General features: G+C 41.0%; 2 protein-coding genes across 3 annotated transcripts; one reads left to right on the forward strand and one right to left on the reverse strand.

Annotated features, from left to right (window-relative positions):
• Positions 1-7,123: 7,123 nt before the first annotated feature.
• Positions 7,124-19,035, reverse strand: LOC143259025 (uncharacterized). The gene is made up of 3 exons (XM_076519768.1): positions 18,899-19,035; positions 9,568-10,968; positions 7,124-7,988 (listed from the first exon to the last, which is right to left on the reverse strand). Coding segments are annotated over exons 1-3 (1,659 nt in total). The 5' UTR covers positions 18,901-19,035; the 3' UTR covers positions 7,124-7,732.
• Positions 11,753-18,470, forward strand: LOC143259022 (uncharacterized). Of its 2 annotated transcripts, none has more exons than XM_076519763.1 (8): positions 11,753-12,305; positions 14,843-15,092; positions 15,624-15,911; positions 16,512-16,831; positions 16,925-17,168; positions 17,412-17,694; positions 17,776-18,070; positions 18,211-18,470. In XM_076519763.1, exons 1-8 carry the CDS (start codon positions 12,135-12,137, stop codon positions 18,370-18,372), a joined length of 2,013 nt encoding a protein of 670 aa, XP_076375878.1. In that variant the 5' UTR covers positions 11,753-12,134; the 3' UTR covers positions 18,373-18,470. The 2 variants fall into 2 exon arrangements, with proteins under 2 accessions (XP_076375878.1, XP_076375879.1); XM_076519764.1 differs by having other exon boundaries at positions 11,756-12,305; positions 17,487-17,694.
• Positions 19,036-19,257: the final 222 nt, after the last annotated feature.

The raw sequence follows: 19,257 nt of genomic DNA on the forward strand, positions 1-19,257 counted from the left end.
TAAATAACTTGTCTCTGACTTTATAATTGTAAGAATAATTTCATTCGCAATTTCCCAATGAATTTACATTTGTAGCACATATCACAATAAAGATTGTACGAAATCTAAACGAATGGAACTTTGTTGTTATCATGAGATCGTTCCAATATTAACGAGTCGATAAGTAGTCTGCGAATTTTATGCATTTGTGACGAAAATGAGAATCTGCAATTTGCTACAGTAGCAATATTAAAAGCATCTAATAAAATAATTAAGGAAGGAACGCAACTTCTAAGTGACCGTTGTCTTTCGCAACGGATGTAGCAAATTTTCATTTTAAATACTAGATTCGCAGTTAACCGATGAGTATATTACCTACGTGACTACAAAACAGATTTCGTACATAAAAATATTTCCCATTTGCAAATACGAAATCGTTCGTCAAATGTGAAGTTTGCCATAAAGGCTGATTCAGAAATGGATACAAGGTTCGATGGACAATATCAAAGGAGTCAAAGAAGCTAACACAAAATGCAGAATTGCATAATACACCACATTTTTGCTACGCTTCTACAAGTCGAAATGCATATCGCATAGGGCCGCCATTCAATGGCCGGCGTCAAGAGCACGAAAAACTTCTGGCCGATGTTCCTGTTCTTGCCTCTGCTTACACACTACCGTGAGGGAATGCGCGATCAACGTTCAAGGCCGACGCGAAACTTCGCGATAACGAAGGGAATAAATTTTCGGCGGGCTCTGCGCACGCAAAGTTTCCCTACGAAGATTTATCGTCTTGCTTCGGTCTCGGGCAGCGATTCGGGAACTTCCGAACGAAACTGCACGGTCGTCCGTGCCCGAGAACAACAAAGAAAACGAGAAGAGTCCTATTTATATCGCGTTTCTTCCGAAATCGAAAATCGAGATCGATATTACGACCGGCGCGGCGACCGAGCGCGGCCCCGCTTTGTTTTCTATTAATTTCGCCGGATTCGTCGGGCGCATTCAATTATCGGGCCGATAACGCGATTAAAATTTCCTGCCACTGCGACACCGTAAAATACTAATTATAATACATTATTTTATTTAACGGTTATTTAATACCGCGCGCGCAATAATCACGACTCACCGCACCCGCTCGCATTTCCCCGGAGCTTCATAGACCGTATAATGAACTCTCACTGGGCAGAAACGCGAAAGCGCACAAGAATTTACATAATACCGGCGTTTGCTTCGGTTTCATCGGGAATAATTGAATTAATTCATCCACCCCAACCCCATGTCCGGCTTGTCTAAACCGCCAATAAGAAAAAAATTAAGTTAATGTATCAATGATGGTGGACGAACCACCGGGCCCATTTAGAGTCTTGGACTCGTTACCGCGGACCGGTAAGTTCGGCTTCAAAATGATCGAAATTACCGGCTGAAATTTCCTTTTAAACATCCGCCGATCCTTTAGCCAGTGCAATTTGCATATTAATTTTTTTCGGGAGTTTCTGCTTGATTGCGATGCCATGTTCGTCGTCCGGATTCTTGGAAACGATCGACACGACAGAGGTTTCAAGCGATCATCGCAGCGGGACCGTGGATCCCGAGGTATCGGACCCCGGAAGCGTTGAAAGCGGGGGTGTGAAACGCATCGCGTCGGAACTCGAACGCGGTTAATCTGCCCGGCGACAGAGAATTTTCCCCAATGATTAAGCGCTTGTCAGACATATGCCGTCTCCATTGGCTCCCTTCGTAGCCGGTGCCACGTGGTTCGGCCGCGTTTCCGTGAAACGCAGTCCTGTCCCTCGAACGCGACGCGCACCCGCCGCGCCGCGCCGCGCCCGGCTAATTTGTCGGCGAGTAACTTCGGGCGGGTCCTTTAAAGCATCCGTTCTTTTTTTTCTCTCCCCTCCCCCTTCTCTCTCTCTCTCTCTCTCTCTCTCTCTCTCCCTTGCTATCTCTCTATCTCTCTTTCTCGCTACACGCTTCCTTTTTTCGTCCCGGCCACGTTTTTGTGGTAGCGTCAAGCCGGAACACGCGTAATTTCCGCGTAAAGTGGACTTCATAATCACCGGTGGAACAGAAATCTCCGCGAGCCCACCATCCCGCCGACGTGGAGCGAAATTTTTGTCGCGGGTTCGTTGCCACTAGTTTTTAAATGTTTCCTATGAAAGGAAAACTGAAGTTTCGATCGCTATGTTGATAGAGTTATTGAAAGTCGATGTTATTGATAGTGTAGAATTGAAACGTCGTATCGACGTTGGGAAGTGAGTTAGCGACTTCCGAAGGTGTACGCGACCGCAGGTACAAAGGGACATTTTTTGGTAAAATATGAAACGAATATTTCATTCGAAACTATCCAAGCCAGACGTATTAATAGTTTTTGTTTTGTAGCGACGTACACAATTAATATACAATATTTAAGCTTTTGGCTGTGTCATATATGCTAGTTTTTTGTGTTACATGTACACTCGTCGATTAAAATTTTTGCGACACCCATTCGTAAATTTCAGATATTTTTGAATGGGTTTGGAAGAGCTTGTTGAGAGAAATTGTACACAATATGTTTGATACAATACGTATGCATGTACAAAGATCTTTAAAAATTAATCTACAGAGCTGATAATAGATTAATAAGATCTTATAGGGCAATGCAGTAAGATCTTACATGCATGCAATCAAATGTTTCAGATGCAAAAGAACCATTTTAGTTATTTTTTAGATCTATTTACTTGATGTTCTGTTTTTGTATTCGGAGTAGAAGAAGCAGTTCTTTGATAGCAATAAGATGTTACGTCAAAAAGATATTATAAAAAATACTGTAATCGATATTAAGAAGAAAGTGTAATGTAAAAAATGTGCGTCACATATAAGAGTATATCTAGTTATGTTATCACGTAATATTCGCGATACTTCTATACTAAGAGAATAGTAATAAGGATTGATTTAATTCCTCCAAGCGTCCAAATATTTATGAAAACTAGAGTATGTAATTCAAGGTGCAATGTGTCTGTTTCTTTCATACTGTTTCTACTTATAACAGAATTTTTGCTACATTTCAATTTATTCCAATGATTTAAACAAATCGATACTTCTAGTATGTACACTAGGGTGTACTCTTTAGCCAATAGTAGCAGTTGTGGTTTTCTTGTAAAATGTATTTTGCAGGTCAACTGAAATTCTGTATAGAATTAAGAGATATGTAGTCCTTTTTATTGTATGATTTGTAAGCAAAGTAACAGATATTTTTCGAATATTTGAATTTGAATAGTTTGTTTCCTTTTAAAAATATTTCGTTGATTGTAGATCACGCAAACTATTAGATAAGTTCGCGTATACAAAATGAAACCTAATCTGAATTTTCGATACCACAGTAAATTAACAAAAATCAATTTCGTGGAAATTTCTAGCCTACTGGCGATACGAACTATATTCTGAAATAAATGGACTGAACAAATTTATGTAACACGATAAAAGTACAACAAGATACATACAGAATGTTACAAATTAATTAGCTTGATTTGTTTTTTAGAATTTTACTTTAATAGAATGTTATCTATCGTCGCAAATCGAATTACTACTTGAATCGACTAGATAACTACTTAGATAATGTCTTGGATTATTTTCATAACTAAATACGTACAAATTTTCAAGCCTGATCAAATTCCTTCGCAGCCGATAGCGCCTCAGAGTACAAAGTTCCTCGCGGTACATTGGATTCCATCGTCCCAGGAGAAACAATTTTCCAATCTCCCTTTCAAATCCCGCTAATCATTTCCCCCGATACTTTTTGAACTCGGGAAGTTTCACGCCGCCATACGGTCGGCGAAAAAGGTGACCGATGCCTATCCAGAAACCCAGAAGACAGTTGCTCGAACTCTTACGACATTCTTCCAGCGTCGAGAAGACAAGTGAGGGCCGAGGACAAAAAAGAATTACGCCGGGAGAAGAAGAAGAAGAAACGTCGGAGGGAGGAGCACGCGGTGGTGGACTGAGAAGAGAAGAAGGAGGACGAGGAGAAAGAGGAGGAGGAGGAAGAAGAAGAAGAAGAAGACGGGCGTGTGGCGTGCGTTCGTCGTACGGGACGTGTTATTAGCCGGCACCCTCTTTCACGTTGCCCCATTCCTGCTCGAGAGCACCGCTCGTCTCGTCTCCTTTTTTCTCTGATTTCCTATGCGGGGGCTAGAAACGCGTTTAATTAACATAGCTGGCGTGGCTGCATCCCTCTTCGCCTGGGTGTCGAGCAGCCAGTCAGCTTTCACGGGCCATCGCACGCACGATACACATATTACAAACTATATTTCTCTTCCTCTTCCTCCCACGATCGCCTCGGCCACCGTCTCCCTTTCAAGGCCCGGATGTACCGAGTGGGTGTGATTTAAATGTTAACACGAAATTCCGAGATCGATGGCCCACTGAAATATACGATTCAGTTCCTCCTTCCAGGGTCGTTAATGGTCGCAAGAGAACACGGCTTGCTGCGTGTGCTGTGAACACTTTTGTCCCACAAATCGGCGAATCGTAGTTGCGTTTGGGACCTCCCCGAATGTTAAGATGTTGCAGAGATTTAGGCGTCGTTTTTAATGCTTGACAGAGGAAATCTTCATTCAAGATTCACTAGTAATGTCGAAGACAATATCAGTGGCAAAATTAACCCTTCCCATGCTGAGTAAAATATGAAAATATAATGGAATACCTTGTATGTATTATATGAATGCCATTCAGATCAAATTATTTATATTACTTATATTCTACTCACATAAATATACAATGTGACTCTTGCCTGTAGTACGTACGGACTAAACATTGAAAAGATTAAAGATATTTTAATGGTAAAATTTCTTTTTCGCGAATACAAATTAGACGAAATCAATTTACTTGGAACAGTATAAAAAGTACTTTTACAAATGTATTTTCGGTTTTTTTTTCTAGTTATCAAGGGGCACACTAGTTTCGTCCGCAAGTTAACCAAGTGTTCTCTCAACAACCAAAAAATGAAACAATGTCTTCCGTAAATGAAAGCCTATATTTTTCATGAATTCTGACCATATCGATGGTCGAAATACCAAAACGTAGACAATTTTATATAGTACCATATAGTTATTATATTTTATGGTCCCATAATATCTTGCAATCGAAACAAATGAAATTTCACAGACCGTATAAAATTAAAAAAGATACATAGAAAATTATTTGCTCCCTCCTGAAAATTTCTATAGAGCCTTTCACAGTGTTTCTAATATGATAAGCAAATAAATAATTCACTTGATATTATTTGAGAAGAATAATTTCTTACTACTGCAGGTCTGGCGTCAGTCCGGAAAGAGTTGAAATTGTTTCCCTCTTACGGCAAAGCCTCAGGAATATTATTCCACGGCGAATCATTTCCCGTGTTAATTGCTCGAATAATCGCAGAACAACCCGAGCAGAGTGTTATAAAATCGACAAAACAGTCAAAGTTTATGAGGAGGTTTACAGTGTTTATTTGAGTGCGAAACTTTTTGTTAAATGTTTGTGCAGCAGATAAAAAAGAACTGATATTTACACGCCGGCGCTTAAATCACAGTACGTGCACATGTACACAAGTAGATATATGTACATATGTTGGGGGTGACTGGCTGGCGCGACTGCGCGCCGAGTAGCATGTGGCGAATATAACGCACGCCTACCACGGAAATGCTCTTTTTGACGGATCGCCCGACTAATTTGGTCGTTGTCACCCGGTATGTCTGAGGATTAATGGCGACCACCTAGCCTACCCCACCGCGGATTCCTTGGAAAATTCCTTCGCGACCCAAGACGCACAACCGGTGAACCCCTTAATTAACAGTTCCGAATAGGAACAATAATATACTGCCAACACTCGCCACCCTCGATTTGCTCGTCAGACTCGCGGTTACTCGCGTGTGAAACAAGCAGATCTATTCTGATCTTCTTTGCAACTTTGTGTTAACACTTGATTGGTACACTCGGTTCATGAGTGACCCCAAAATTGATTACTAGTTTATTTTGTTAAGAGAATTCAATTTTCCATGTTTTCATTATTTTATACACTAACTCAGGATAAAATATTAATGGAACGTTTAGCAACATAATTAACACATTCTTCTCGGATCTCTATTATGATCTCAGAATACCAGTTGAGGCTTTTATGTAGTTTAAACAATATATGACCTGTTGTAATAAAAACTGCGATGTTCTATACGTATGAAAACGTATTTTACTACAGAGTAATTTTTGATGACTGTATCCGCGAAAAATTATATTATTTGAAACTTAATAAAAAGCGAATGTATATTGATATCGATACGTTGATAAAATAACGTTTATTTTATGATATAGTTAGTATAAAAAAATTTGATTTCGATATTAGAAGAATAACAAGTTTTGATTAAGAATATTTTTAATAGCTGTCGAAAACAACCCCTTTGGCAACGCCAAACTTTTAAAATCCCCGTGCAGTTAGTTATTAACTATGGTTTTGTATAAATTCGTATAAATATTTAATTTTAAATTGATCAACTCACTTGTAATTACAGATGAACAATAAACGTGACTGCGCCGTCAGCAACACTGTTCCTACGCGCCATTTAGCGTCACTCTGTTGTTAGCCTCGTTGCGCCATCTAGTGGAGTGTAGAGAAAACGTTGAGTTTTATCGGTTGGGAACTTCAACCGGGAATTTTAAATACGTTAATTATTTATTTTACTACAAACTTTACGAAATTATTTAAAGTTTAATGAATTTAAATATCCATTAAAAAGTGAAACTTCTAAAGTTATCATAAATTGAAGTTCATAAATGAAATTCTTATTTCACATTGTTTCTTATATTCTTTTTCTAAATTTATAGTTTTCTTTGTATTATTAAAGCAAAACGGGCTTGACGCTTAACGTGTTAAACAAATCAGGAACCATAGTAGAATGGAAGGAAGGGCCGCATCAGATCAATAAAAATCCGAACGAACTTTCTTGGGATCAATCGAGATCATAAATTAAACGTGAATAACAAATAACGTTTTCTGTGAATTATGAAAGCAAAACGGGCTTGACGCTTAACGTGTTAAACAAATCAGGAACCATAGTAGAATGGAAGGAAGGGCCGCATCAGATCAATAAAAATCCGAACGAACTTTCTTGGGATCAATCGAGATCATAAATTAAACGTGAATAATTTATTTTCAAATCAGTAATACAACTTAAAGTGGTCTCTTTAGAAAAATATTATTACAAAATAGTTGTGTCGTAATTAAATAAAACTTGCAAACATGAAAGTGAAAGTCATAGCGTTAAAAAATAGAGCTAACAACAATAAATTGATATCGTCGATAGCAAAACGACTAGAACGAAGTATCAAATAAAGTCAGTCGAATACGAACATAGCATGCACTTGACAATGCTTGCCTCTGGCACACAATTCCTTAAACATACGCTTAAAATATCAATAATTAATTGTATGAATTATCTGGAACGGCGTCGGTATCACATTGAATTAAGTGGCCTAGAACGTAGTACCGATTTGATTGGATTGTATTCAGTCTTAGGAACATTTAGAGATTGCTACGAACGAGTAATATAATTTGTTTCGAAACATGTCCTTCGTCTACATTTCATTGCGACTACCACCTATCGATAAATTTGCTTGGAATGCACGCAGCAATGGAAACTACCGTTGGCCAAAGTGTTGTTCAAATGTTGAAATACAAATTGCTATTTAGCTTGGCACAATGTAAACAAGCCTCTGTAAATTTTTCAACATTAGTCCACACTTATTTTAAGGAAGTCGGAAAGGACTTCATTCGAGACTGATTGATGGCCGCGGATAATTTGTGCTCCTCTTGGAGAGTCGAGTCCATCATCACGTTTTGATAATTTCGGGTGATCCTGTCCTTATCACGGATCGCCATATCCTGCCATTCCTTCTCCAAGTTGTTCATCAGTTTCTCCCTTTGCATCCGAGCGTCCTTGATCACAGACCTATCGTCCTCGTGCACCCATTTCTTCCACATAGCCTTCGCGTCCTGGCTATAAACATCATAAATAAATCATTTGTAATGCTAAACAAACAAACCTACATGCATAACTACTTCAAAATGATTTGAGACTGAAGATGTGACAATGTATAAAGTGAACAACTAGTAAGTATGATAAAGATCTTTAGAGTTAATTAAAATTAAGGATAAACAGGAGTTCATAAAAAATTTATATCGACTAATGTCGTAAGTTCAAGGATCCTTAAGGAACCGTCCTTTCCGAAAGTGTTAAGACCAGCATTAATCTGTTTACAGATCTTAATCCAGTAATGCAGAATAATTAAGACGATATAAAATTATAAATTGCTACACCTTAACCAGCACACGTGTACAAAGATAGCAATCTAGACTACAGCCATTGCTATGGCGAGAATGTAGCTATCATCTAAGTTTTTTGCGTGACGCATCAGTAGTTCCCTTCTCCCTTGAGCCTTCACCTGTTACGCCTAACTATAATACACCGTGCAGATGTGAATATGACTACCCGAAACTTGACGAGCTCCCAAATTTTATAGGATCCGAGGTTCTAACCGATCATTAATCAATTAAAGTAATCAGCGTTTACTATCAACATAAATCGTTTGGAACCGAATTTGCTCTCTACCTCTTCAATCTTTAGGTAAGCATATAATTGTCGCAGATTCTCAAACGTGTTGTAATGAACGATCAATTTTTGGGAATTTATCGAAGGCTGGTCCAATTGTAAATCGTCATCCTACTTGAGATCCGTCAAGGAACGAATGTGGAACGTACAGAATGACGAACGTCTTGGCAAGCATTTACGAAATGTACGTAGCGAGTAGCGTGTATCGTGAGGCGTGAATGACTCACGGTGTACGGTTGCAACATCAACGGACTTCGACTAATTTGAGAAGCAGGAGGTGCCATTCGTCGTCCTAGACCCTTACCATCGCTCACGGTCACGTGCCGCGATTGCAACAAATCAAATCGTTGATTCGACATTTAAAAGAGCCGACAACATGCCCGACGATAGATACCTATCGACTCGATTGAATCATGTCATTATTATAACACGGTCCAAATATTTTTGTACAGTAGATCTCGATGCTGACACGATCGAACGCAATAAAACGTTCACAGACAGGAAGTAACATAATTTATTCGGAATACCGGTAAGCGACCAGACAAATGTTACACGCGATAATTTAAATCATTTGAGTGCTGCATGCGATACGACTGATCTTACCGGTAAGAATGCTTAATTTTAATAAGATTGTTCTCGAACACTCTTTTGAATTCCTAACTATTAAGGTGGACACTGATGTAGCTTAATTTTTCTTCCAAATAATTGTGCCAATTTACATTGTACATTAAAGAAGACAAACAAATTTTATTCCTAAAAAACGTAATCAAGTACTACTGATTTGGATTAAGTAACTTAGTGATGTATAAACTGTTAAGCCAAGATTTTCACCATGTTAAAGTATGATACAGAGTCCTGTTTAATTCTGTAAACTATCATAAATTATTCTAAACGAAAAAGAAGAGCAGACAATTTTTCCATAACATAAAATACTGTAAATTTCATGTATGATACTAATTGCGCTTACCTGTACATTGTTGAGTCGCTGCAGACGCTCTCGCGTTCGGCCAATTCCTCTTCCCTTTTCCCAATATTAAGCAAACCCATCTTCCTCACCTCCTCATCTAAGTCCAAGTTGTCGATGTTGTAAAGCTGTTTTTCGCGAATCAATTCGAGCCTATTCCTCATGTCGCGGAGCCTCAGGGCCTCGTCCCAGGAGTGCTTGTTGCAAGCATGCAACTCCCGTCTCGCAAGGTCTTCGATCTTGGTCTTCAGCTCGTTATGAGTCAAGTAGAGGAACATCTGCTTCGAGAGATTTTTGTCACCGGGATCCATTCGCAGCCAAGGCAAGCTTTTCTCGACCTCGAACTGCCGGTTGTCCTTCGTCTTCACGTCGATCTTGCCTTGCTCCTCTTTCTCGTTATATTTGTCCGAACGATCTTTTTCGCGGTGAGTCGAGATTTCCGAAGGCGTCTCCTCCGTTCGGCGTGCATCCTCATTGGCTCTTTCAGATTTATCAGAGCGAGCTGTTTCCAAGCTGTTTGGTCCATAGCGGCCTTCCCGGAAGTCAGCCACGTCCTTCGAGTTGACTAGATGGTCCTCCGATGAGGTCGAGGAAGGATTTTCGGCCACCCTGGCATAATCTCGGTAGCTATTCGATTGCGAATTTTCCTTCAGATTTTCTGGACTGTCTGCGTGTACTACATCCTCGCTTCTTCCGCCAGGAAGACCCACAGTCGGGGAAATCGTGGAGTTCCTGTAGGAATTGTGTTCCTCTGGGTCCTCGATCCTCACGTTCGTGTTCTCCAAACTCCTGCGAGCATATCGAGCAGAAAATTTTCGATTGGGATACTCGGGAGTGTCGTCCTCCTTGGAACTCTTACTGTCATACTCGCTCATTTTATAGTTCCTGCGATAAGAACCGTTCCCGATCTGAACAAAGTTCGTCGAATCTCTGCTGACACGAGTGTACCCAAGATTGGTGTCCCTCAGGGTGCTGCAAACTGAACTTGCGGACTTCGTGGGGCAAACGAAGTAAGACTGGTATCTTCGACAAGTTCTGGGCAGGTAAAGACTCTGTTCCGCCCGTTTCTCTTTCAATTTCTGCGCCAGGGCTTCTAACGAATGTTCATCGGGCCTCGATTGCAGCCTCCTTCGTTCTTCCAGTTCTCTCTTGTACGTCTCCTCCTCCTCTTTGAACAAACGTCGCAATCTATTTCTTCTGCTTAAGAGCCTCTCAGCTTTCCTCGCTTTCTCTAGTTCGCCTTTTGGATCTACGGCCCTGTAATTCCACGAGTCGTAGTGTCTGGCGATTCTACACTCTCGTTCGAAGTATCTCGCGGTTTGCTGATAATAGTTGTACTTCTGGTACGCCTCGTTGTGTCTCTGCGCGGCCAACTGGTACTGCTTCTCACGATAACGGCCTACCCTTTAACAGAACAAGCCTCGTTGGTCTCATAAATTAAAGTCAATCATTTTGCAAGCGTAGATCGAGTACACCTCAATTGATTAGCGTTCCAATCAAATACTGGCAGATACAGTTCCTTCTGGATATTTGTAAGCTACAGTGTTTACAAAGACTGAATATCTGAAGATTTACACGTTGAAAGGAAAAATGACTTGACAAGGTTTCTTCTAATCGAACGATAGAAGAGTATCAAGATGTTAAGACATTCTCAGTCGCTGACGTAATATTGCGTCTCCGTGTGGAATAGCTGAACAACGTTGACGTACTGGTACGTCTTTTTATAATTCCTAGTGGACAGCTCGATCGGTTTCATTGAATTTATGGGATTCATAATTTCCAACTCCAGCTTCTTTCAAAATATTTACTAACAACAACGTTATGGCATTCGCTTTCGAAAGAGCGATCAAGTATCGGCCACGAATGCGATCGTAGGCCGAAAAGATTCGCAGTTCTGATCTTCAGTCGACGACCCTGAAGATCGATCGACCTTCGTGTCGATCGGCACCCAGTGCATCGTAAACAGACGTGGGATACGTGGTAGGACCAAGGCAAGAGGCGTTTCAACCGAGAGAGTCGCCGAAAGCATCCTAGAAGAAGAGGACTGTCTTCTATTTCGAGCTTGCGTCTTTCTGTGACGTCACGTCGACGAAAATATCGCGCGGTTAGGGAGGTGCAGTCGTGGCCCTGATGTGTGGTCCAGGTCTCGATCTTTCCCAGACTCCCAAAAATTCTCAGCCGCTCTGCGCTCTCCGAGATTTGCCTGCTGACGATCGGCAGACGTCCGCGAGCCACCGATAACCTATCCTCCATCGTTGACCGAAAGGTTTTTCCCTTGCGTATGACGGGATCAGTGAACCGCGAGGAGGATCCGGAAGATTTCCCCGAGCGCGAAACACGTCTCGAGAAAAGTGGGTCGTAATTCTCCCACGTAAAACCGATCCCCACCTCGTCGTCCCGACGTCCAGGAGTCCGTCAGTGGCGCATCGTACACATCCTACAGAGGATCCTCGACGTCTGCCGCAGCTCTCGCGATCCTCGAGGGCTGAAACCCCGAGTGTCGTCCGGTGGGCCGATCGAGAACGAAAGGCGAACGTGATCGGAAGAACCCTGTGACAGGCTAAAGAAGAATGCCCGGCGCCGGTGGTCAACCACCGCAGAGGACCACCTTCAGACCGCCTTGGGTCAAGGATGGTCCGAACCCTCTGCCCATGCCGACTGCACCCTGGACCCTCAACTCCAGGAGAGACTCGAAAACGAAGGCCGACGAACCACCGCCGTTCGCGCAAGTCACGCTCAAAGTGAGTTCCAATCTTTCCGTAATCTTCGATTTTGTCCATGATAACGCCACTTTACCAGGACTCGATAGTTCACTTTAATAGTTCGCTATAAATTAGAATTTATATTTCCCTACGAATGTGATCACGTATTTCGAAGGAATGAAAACGCGATTTAGTCAATCGAGGCTGAAACTACGCCACAGAAATAAAAATTTGATCAAGAACAATCCGATGACTAGATCGCAGATCTTTATGCAGAACAATCATTTCCGAATTAGAAATTTCTCTTCTTTTTCAATAGTTTTGGTCGGCTGTATATAATATATTATATTTGATCTCTATACTCACTTTTAGTCATAAATATATGAAATCTACGGTCTATTGGCAGCAGCAATGCTAGCACAGTTATCATCTTAACCCTCCCCACTCATCAGTAGATATACAATTTTTGAGTCCTTCAAATTGATGTAAACCATTTTTTTATTTCCTTGTTACGAAATAACAATCCCCTTGACAATTGTTTACCTGGTGCTTAGTCTAACAAAGAAGATTCAACGTTTGGTATTGGTTGGTGATTCATAAAACTTTGAGATAACAATGCTAGATTTGCGTAGAAATTGAAACGGTGTTGTCTGATCCCATATGCGCTCATTCTACTAGAAACATGAACGGCCGAAGGATGGGGACCGTCATCTGCAGTCTTTTTCCATTCAGATATTAGGTTTCAAAGTCACCGGACTTGGGCTATTAATAGCCCGGCGTGGGTGTCAAGTAGCAAGTTTGCGTTTTAAACATTTTGACGGATCGAAATTTATAGGGACGATGTATTTTAATTGTTACTGTCCAGGAAATTAGCAAAAACATTATAATGTATTGACTCATGGCGAAACGTAATCGGTCTAAGTGCTCGTTATAATTCCGATTAATCTCCTTGAAACGGAAGAAGCGTTTCGAATTGCCAAAATTTCGACTTCTTTGTTTATCTGTACTATTTTTTATCATCGCATAGATATCCCAGAACGCGTACTTCCGATATTTTGGCATCGAGCCACGAGAAATCGTTGAGGGCGAACGGATTTCTGATCCGTCGAGAGAAAACACGAAAAACGTGGACGTTGTTTCGTGGACACGTGGCCAAGCCGTAGACATTAACGTCATTCTATTGTTTACAACTGCTACTTAGGTCATCGACAAATACGATCGAGTTTAAGCGATGATATTCGTCGAGATCACCGTACCGTGGAAGATCATGGTTGAATGTTTTCCAACATATGCGCGAATCGCGGAAACTCCAAAAATATCGATTTATTCATTTGCCACGCATTCGCGAATTCATATTTTCGCGAACGCTAAACGCTATTACTGTGAAAATGATCGTCGTCGCGGCTCGGACAGGTGAAACTGGTAGATTTTCAATTAGGGAATAGTAAATAGCATAGGAATAAAATAAATGTAGCGGTCGTTCAATGGGAAAAATGTTGGGACGTTATGAATTGGAATCGATGGTGAATCATACGCGAATTCCATGCATCAAAGAGTCTAATCAATTTCCCTTTCACGATACGAGAGCGATCGGAGAGAAGGCTGCCCCACGGGTTCTCGCATGTAAGCCTCTGGGTCACGATTATTTAAAGAACACGCGTTTCTATTTCAAATGTCTTGCCAGCTACGTCTTCCGCCAGTTTCTTAACGAGTTTATATCACGCTTTCGCGCGAATGTCTCGATCAGTTAAGGAAATTTCTGGAATTTCACTATGAATGGACCTTTTCTTTCATTGGCCGCTGCTAATAGACTCTGCAGCGCCACGATTCTCATTCAGACAATGCTGGACCGGTAGATACCAGAAGCAAGTAGTTTCTTCCGTGAAAAACATCATGATCGGGATCACGTTTGAAACTTCGAGCGTCGAAACCATCGAGAAGGAAATGCGATACGAATTATTTAAAGACGAATGCACTTCGATACTTGCCAAGAGAATTTTCGAGACTTTCTTTCTTTAGGATAGGAGAGGGGTGGACGAGCGTGGACGATGTTTCTCCTATTTTTTTCACAACTACCTTTCACGATTCACTGGAAGCTTTCCTTTTGTAATAAGTCGTCGAGCCTTATGAGCAGCCGCAACGGGTTGATCGGAGATAGAAAACGGAAGCAAGCGTTCGGTCGTGAACAATGGGCCGGTTGTGTTCGACAAATTAAGTACGCGATGACTAACAACTGGCGTGCAAACGCTGCTGGTACAGAAGAATGGAATATCTAGGTTTATCGATATCGATCGTTTAAACAAACCGGGCAGCAACTACCTGCGCTGAACAAACACAAATTACATTCTAAACAGTGCTCACTAGTCGGCGCCTTAACTGTAACTGTGCTCCCAGCACAACGTTTCAGAAGCTTCTAAGAACTAAGCAAAATTAAATCTAAAAATGGCACCCAACATCGATAATTCAACTGCTTTGATCGATGAAAAGTATTGCAGCGAAAATACCACCTCGGAATATTATGTTTAAGTGAAAGTATGTAACGTGTGTTTTTTAGTTCGATCGTTTTCGGTTTGTAGAGTGTACCGAAACCGGAAGCAAAGCCCGCGAATGAGGCGGAACCGCAGCCTCGTAAACAGAGCAAAATCACAATAATCCCGTCACAGCCGAAAAGCGAGAAGAACACGACCAGTAAACCGGCGCCGAAACTCCGCGAGAATGGACGGCAAGAGCCAAATTCGAGGCCACAGCTCGAACGACAGGTTCGAATCGAGAAGTCTCGATCTCGTGGTGACGCTGTACCTCTCTCCAAGAGTGAGAGCACCACAGGTAACAACGCTTCACAGATTCCCCTTTCTCGCAATCTTAGTGCTCTCCAGACTTGCCCTAAACAGAAAAGAAAACTGACAAATCGGATTTCAAACCTCGGCTATCGATTAAACAATTACATTTAACAGTTGAATCTCTTCGATTGTCTGCCACAATATTTAATATTGTCGATTTCACAATTACTCCACGTAATAATTACCAAATTTGAATGCATAACGTCAATAGTTCTTTGCTCGGAAAAGACAACCCCTTTGTGAGTCACAAAGTCGTTGTAGACTTTGCGATAATTGTGTATAAGACAAAAGTATCATTGCACAATCGAAGACCAATCCAACACAGTTCTAAAGAAGAAATTCCTTTTCAATGAATACCCAACGAAATTCAGCTGAAGTTTATTAGACGTTCAAGTGTCTCCAATTACTTTTAACTGATTTGCTACCCCTCCCCTCGAAAAAGACAATGCTATCGGACATGCGGCGCGAAATCACGGCACAGTTTGCCACGGTAAAAATAAGATTTCCTTATAAATAGGCGCACCGACTCTGTCGAAGAGCTCTTCGAGGGCAGCGATCCCGCCGCCGCCACCGCCGCGACCACCGCCACCGCCACCCGGCAGAACAATCCTAAAGGACCTTCCGCCGCTCAGCGGGACGCAGCAAGAGAAGCTGGAGATGCTGAAGTCGAGGCCACGGAAACGCCCGGACTGGGCTAGCATGATGAAGGAAGTGGAAAGCGGGAAGAGATTGAGACACGTGAAGTGCAACGACAGGAGCGCGCCCCTGATCGAGAGGGTGGACAAGGTCACGGCTGATCCAGCAGGTGATCGTCAAACGAACTTCGATCCTACTCAGATCCCTGTTGGTCGACTTCCCTAGGAGGAACCGGTTTTCGCCGAGTTCGTCGATTAGTCACAGCTAGACCCCTTTTGTGCTGTTACCCTGGCAAGCACCCCCTCGAACACCACTCTACCCGCCCCTGTAAAGGGCGATTCGGAGGGGTGTTCAATTAATGAAACTGTTAATAAAACGGTTCAACATCAGCTTTTGTCCCCGGACTGCGTTACAAGGCATTTGTAGTACAACCTAGTCATTATTGTCCCCGTCCTCCCGCACGGGAACCCTTTCGTTTTGTTGCTGAATAATATTATGATCGTTGAATTAACTGATGTTTTCGTGTTCTGTGGGTTTTGTCCCTCTCTCTCTCTCCACTATCCTGAATGTCCCAGCGCAAGTGAATCTTAGGATGCATTGCGATTGTTGGACTATCCCGTTGTCCAGAACGATGTTTAAAATTGGTATGATTGTGGGACCAAGCTTGGTAATTGAAGAGACTCGTTCAGACACCGTTCTTCCTCTAAGTTTGAGTATGTTGTCGTACCGTACGCGGTATCTGTTGTACTGACTCGGTGTTTTTGATTAGGGAAGGCACACTTTGTGTTCGAATCCGAAAAGTCGAACATGCATAACGAATTGCTGAAGCAGATTCAGGAGGGGGTGAAACTGAAGAGCGTCAAGACGAACGACCGGTCAAGACCGATGCTGGAGGGACTCAGAAAATTCCGGAGGCAACTGACGATAGAAGAACAGATGCAAAAGGCTGACGAGCCTACGGACGATTCGATCTCGGATGATATGGATGATATCGATGCGGTAAGAGACGACTTGCAGAGTACAAAACAAATGCTCGCGTTGGAACTTAGAAACAAAGAGGCTTTGGGAAGAGAGAACAAGAGATTGCAAGTAAGCTGGTCTCTATTACTGCTGCTATCTAGTCTTTATTACTCGAAAATGCGTCTGCATATTTGCTGATTTTGTCGTTCATATCGTTCGCAGGCGAGGATTTTGAATCTCGAAGCTGAAATCGGCAGAGAAAGGTCTACACAGAACGTGCAAGAACACAGGAAACAGGACGAAAAACTCACGGAATCTTTAAAATCCGAAGCTCAGCAGGCCAGAAAAGACGCTGAGAAGTTTGAAAGAGAGTTTATTGCTGTCGCTGAAGAAAGGGATAAGGCGAAGAACGAGTTGGAGGAGATGAAAAGGATGTATGCCGCTTTGGAGAGGCGCATGAAAGCTGGTAATGATGATTAAAGTTTGTTGATACTGAACAATCATTAATTAACAGTCTTTAACTGTACCTCACTTATTGTAACATAAGCTTAGGCTAGCAGCAGCTACTAATTTATTAACAATGCAGTTAATGAATACAGGGGCAACTTTGAATAAAATATTACTTCATGTATGTAGCATTACATTAATTATATTGAAACGCTTTTGCTTCTTCTAATATTGCTCTTTTATTTTGCGCTTTTGGGATCAGAGCAAGAGCTTGATGCTGAACCAATAATAGAGCTAGCAGACGATAGCGACGACGCAGCATGGTACAATGTTTCAGGAATGGCACTGGCTGGTTGTCCAAGTGCAAAAGATGTAGCGAAAATTGCTTCGCAGAAAAGTATAGATAAGAAAGAGCCAAGCGAGAGTGAAGAAGAGGAAGAAGAGAGCTCGGAAGAAGAAAACGAGGATGAAGATCCAAAAGCTGCAGCTGAGAAAAGACTACAGAGGGAGATCAAACTTTTGACTTCAAAAATCAGGAATTCAAAGTAAGTATTGCGGAACTAAACTAGTATGTATCGATGCAAGTACTTGTAAGTATGATGCAAAATAATGTTTTTTGTAAACAGAGATAAAGCTGGCAATGCAAGAAAAGAACGGCACGCATTGAAAGATCAGATTAAACAGCAACATAAATTGTTAAAAGATGAGAAAAAGAAATTTAAGCACCTTCAAAAAGAAGTTGATAAAATGGCAAAGTTAATGTCAGAAACTGATGATGAGAAAGATGAGGAGGAAGAAGAGGAGGAAGAAGAAGAAACAGAATCTGAAGAGGAATCTGAATCAGAGGAATCTGAAGAAGACGAAGAATCTGAATCAGAAGATGAAGATGATTCGCTAGAAGGACAAAGAGACTCGTTACAGGTAATTGTACAAAATGTCATATATTAGTCTAAAGAGCAGAAATTACCAAATATATTAATAGTCCATAGTAGTATTTCATAGTCTTCAGTCAATGAAAATTTCTCAACATTATGAGTAGAATAATATTAATACTTTTACAGAAACAAGCTAAAAAGCATGAAGGACGTTTAGCTGCATTAAAGAAGGGTAACTATTTACTGAAAGCACAAGTTGATAGACTTAAGGATGACTTAGCAAAGCAACGTGAAGAAAGTCTCTCTCTACAAGAAGATCTAGACTCTGTCTTAGCGGAATTAGGTTAAGTTAATTTAAGGAACAGTGAAAACTTACTATGGACAATTGTATACATACACATATAAGTATTACATATGAAAATATAGAAAATTTTCTGCCTGAAAAACCAGACACGCAAACCAATACACACACTCACCAAAATGTTTTTCATAGGAAATCCTACACTCAAATCAAATGTTTTCTCCAATTTATCCGCAGAATATGAATGCACTTTTTTATATCGATTGATAAACGAAATAATTTGTTTTCTTTAGTATCTATGGAAAATGTATTAGGAACGTAACGAATCAAGAGAGAAACATTTACGCGCGCCAATCGATCAAAACAAAAGACAGGAGACGATATGCGAATTTTCTATACCTTACACTGCTCAAAGTATTTTGCAGACAAAATAATGAACATTTATATTAAACTATTAAAATCGCTCTTCCGTTTTTATTATCACGTTGTAAGATATTTTATAATAAATATAATTGTTAGTTGTCGATGAAACTTTTTGATAGGTTATGACAAACAAAAATCTGCAACACTCACATGCTTATGTGTATAACTGAAATACAATCGACGAGCAGGTTTTCTAGAATGTACAAACTTTATTTTCGTTTAACGGCGACTTCTTTTTTATTTAGAATAGATGAGGACATAAATGTGCTTATCATAGTATACTTTAGTAACTAGAAAAACGAAACCTACAACCACGCGATAGAGTGGTTTGAAAAGATGTAAGTACACACACATACATATGACGTGAGACAAAATCCCTAGCATACTCTTCGAATGCATTGGCGTCGTAAAGTAAACATTTGATAGACTTATTAGATAAATATATTTACATGTTTGGTTCCACTCAGCAAATGTACAAACATAATTTTTTGTATAATCGTATGATAAGA

Source organism: Megalopta genalis, chromosome 3 (genome assembly GCF_051020955.1).
Source record: "Megalopta genalis isolate 19385.01 chromosome 3, iyMegGena1_principal, whole genome shotgun sequence".
Classification (NCBI taxonomy): domain Eukaryota; kingdom Metazoa; phylum Arthropoda; class Insecta; order Hymenoptera; family Halictidae; genus Megalopta; species Megalopta genalis.

What these genes read in the sequence shown, in the direction of transcription:
- LOC143259022 (XM_076519763.1), top strand. Translation starts at nt 12,135, where the DNA reads ATGCCCGGCGCCGGTGGTCAACCACCGCAGAGGACCACCTTCAGACCG. An exon ending in CAAGAGTGAGAGCACCACAG is followed by an intron (nt 15,093 to 15,623) that starts GTAACAACGCTT and finishes CCTTATAAATAG; the next exon opens with GCGCACCGACTCTGTCGAAG. An exon ending in GAGAGAACAAGAGATTGCAA is followed by an intron (nt 16,832 to 16,924) that starts GTAAGCTGGTCT and finishes TATCGTTCGCAG; the next exon opens with GCGAGGATTTTGAATCTCGA.
- LOC143259025 (XM_076519768.1), bottom strand. An exon ending in AGCGACTCAACAATGTACAG is followed by an intron (nt 7,989 to 9,567) that starts GTAAGCGCAATT and finishes TGATGTTTATAG; the next exon opens with CCAGGACGCGAAGGCTATGT.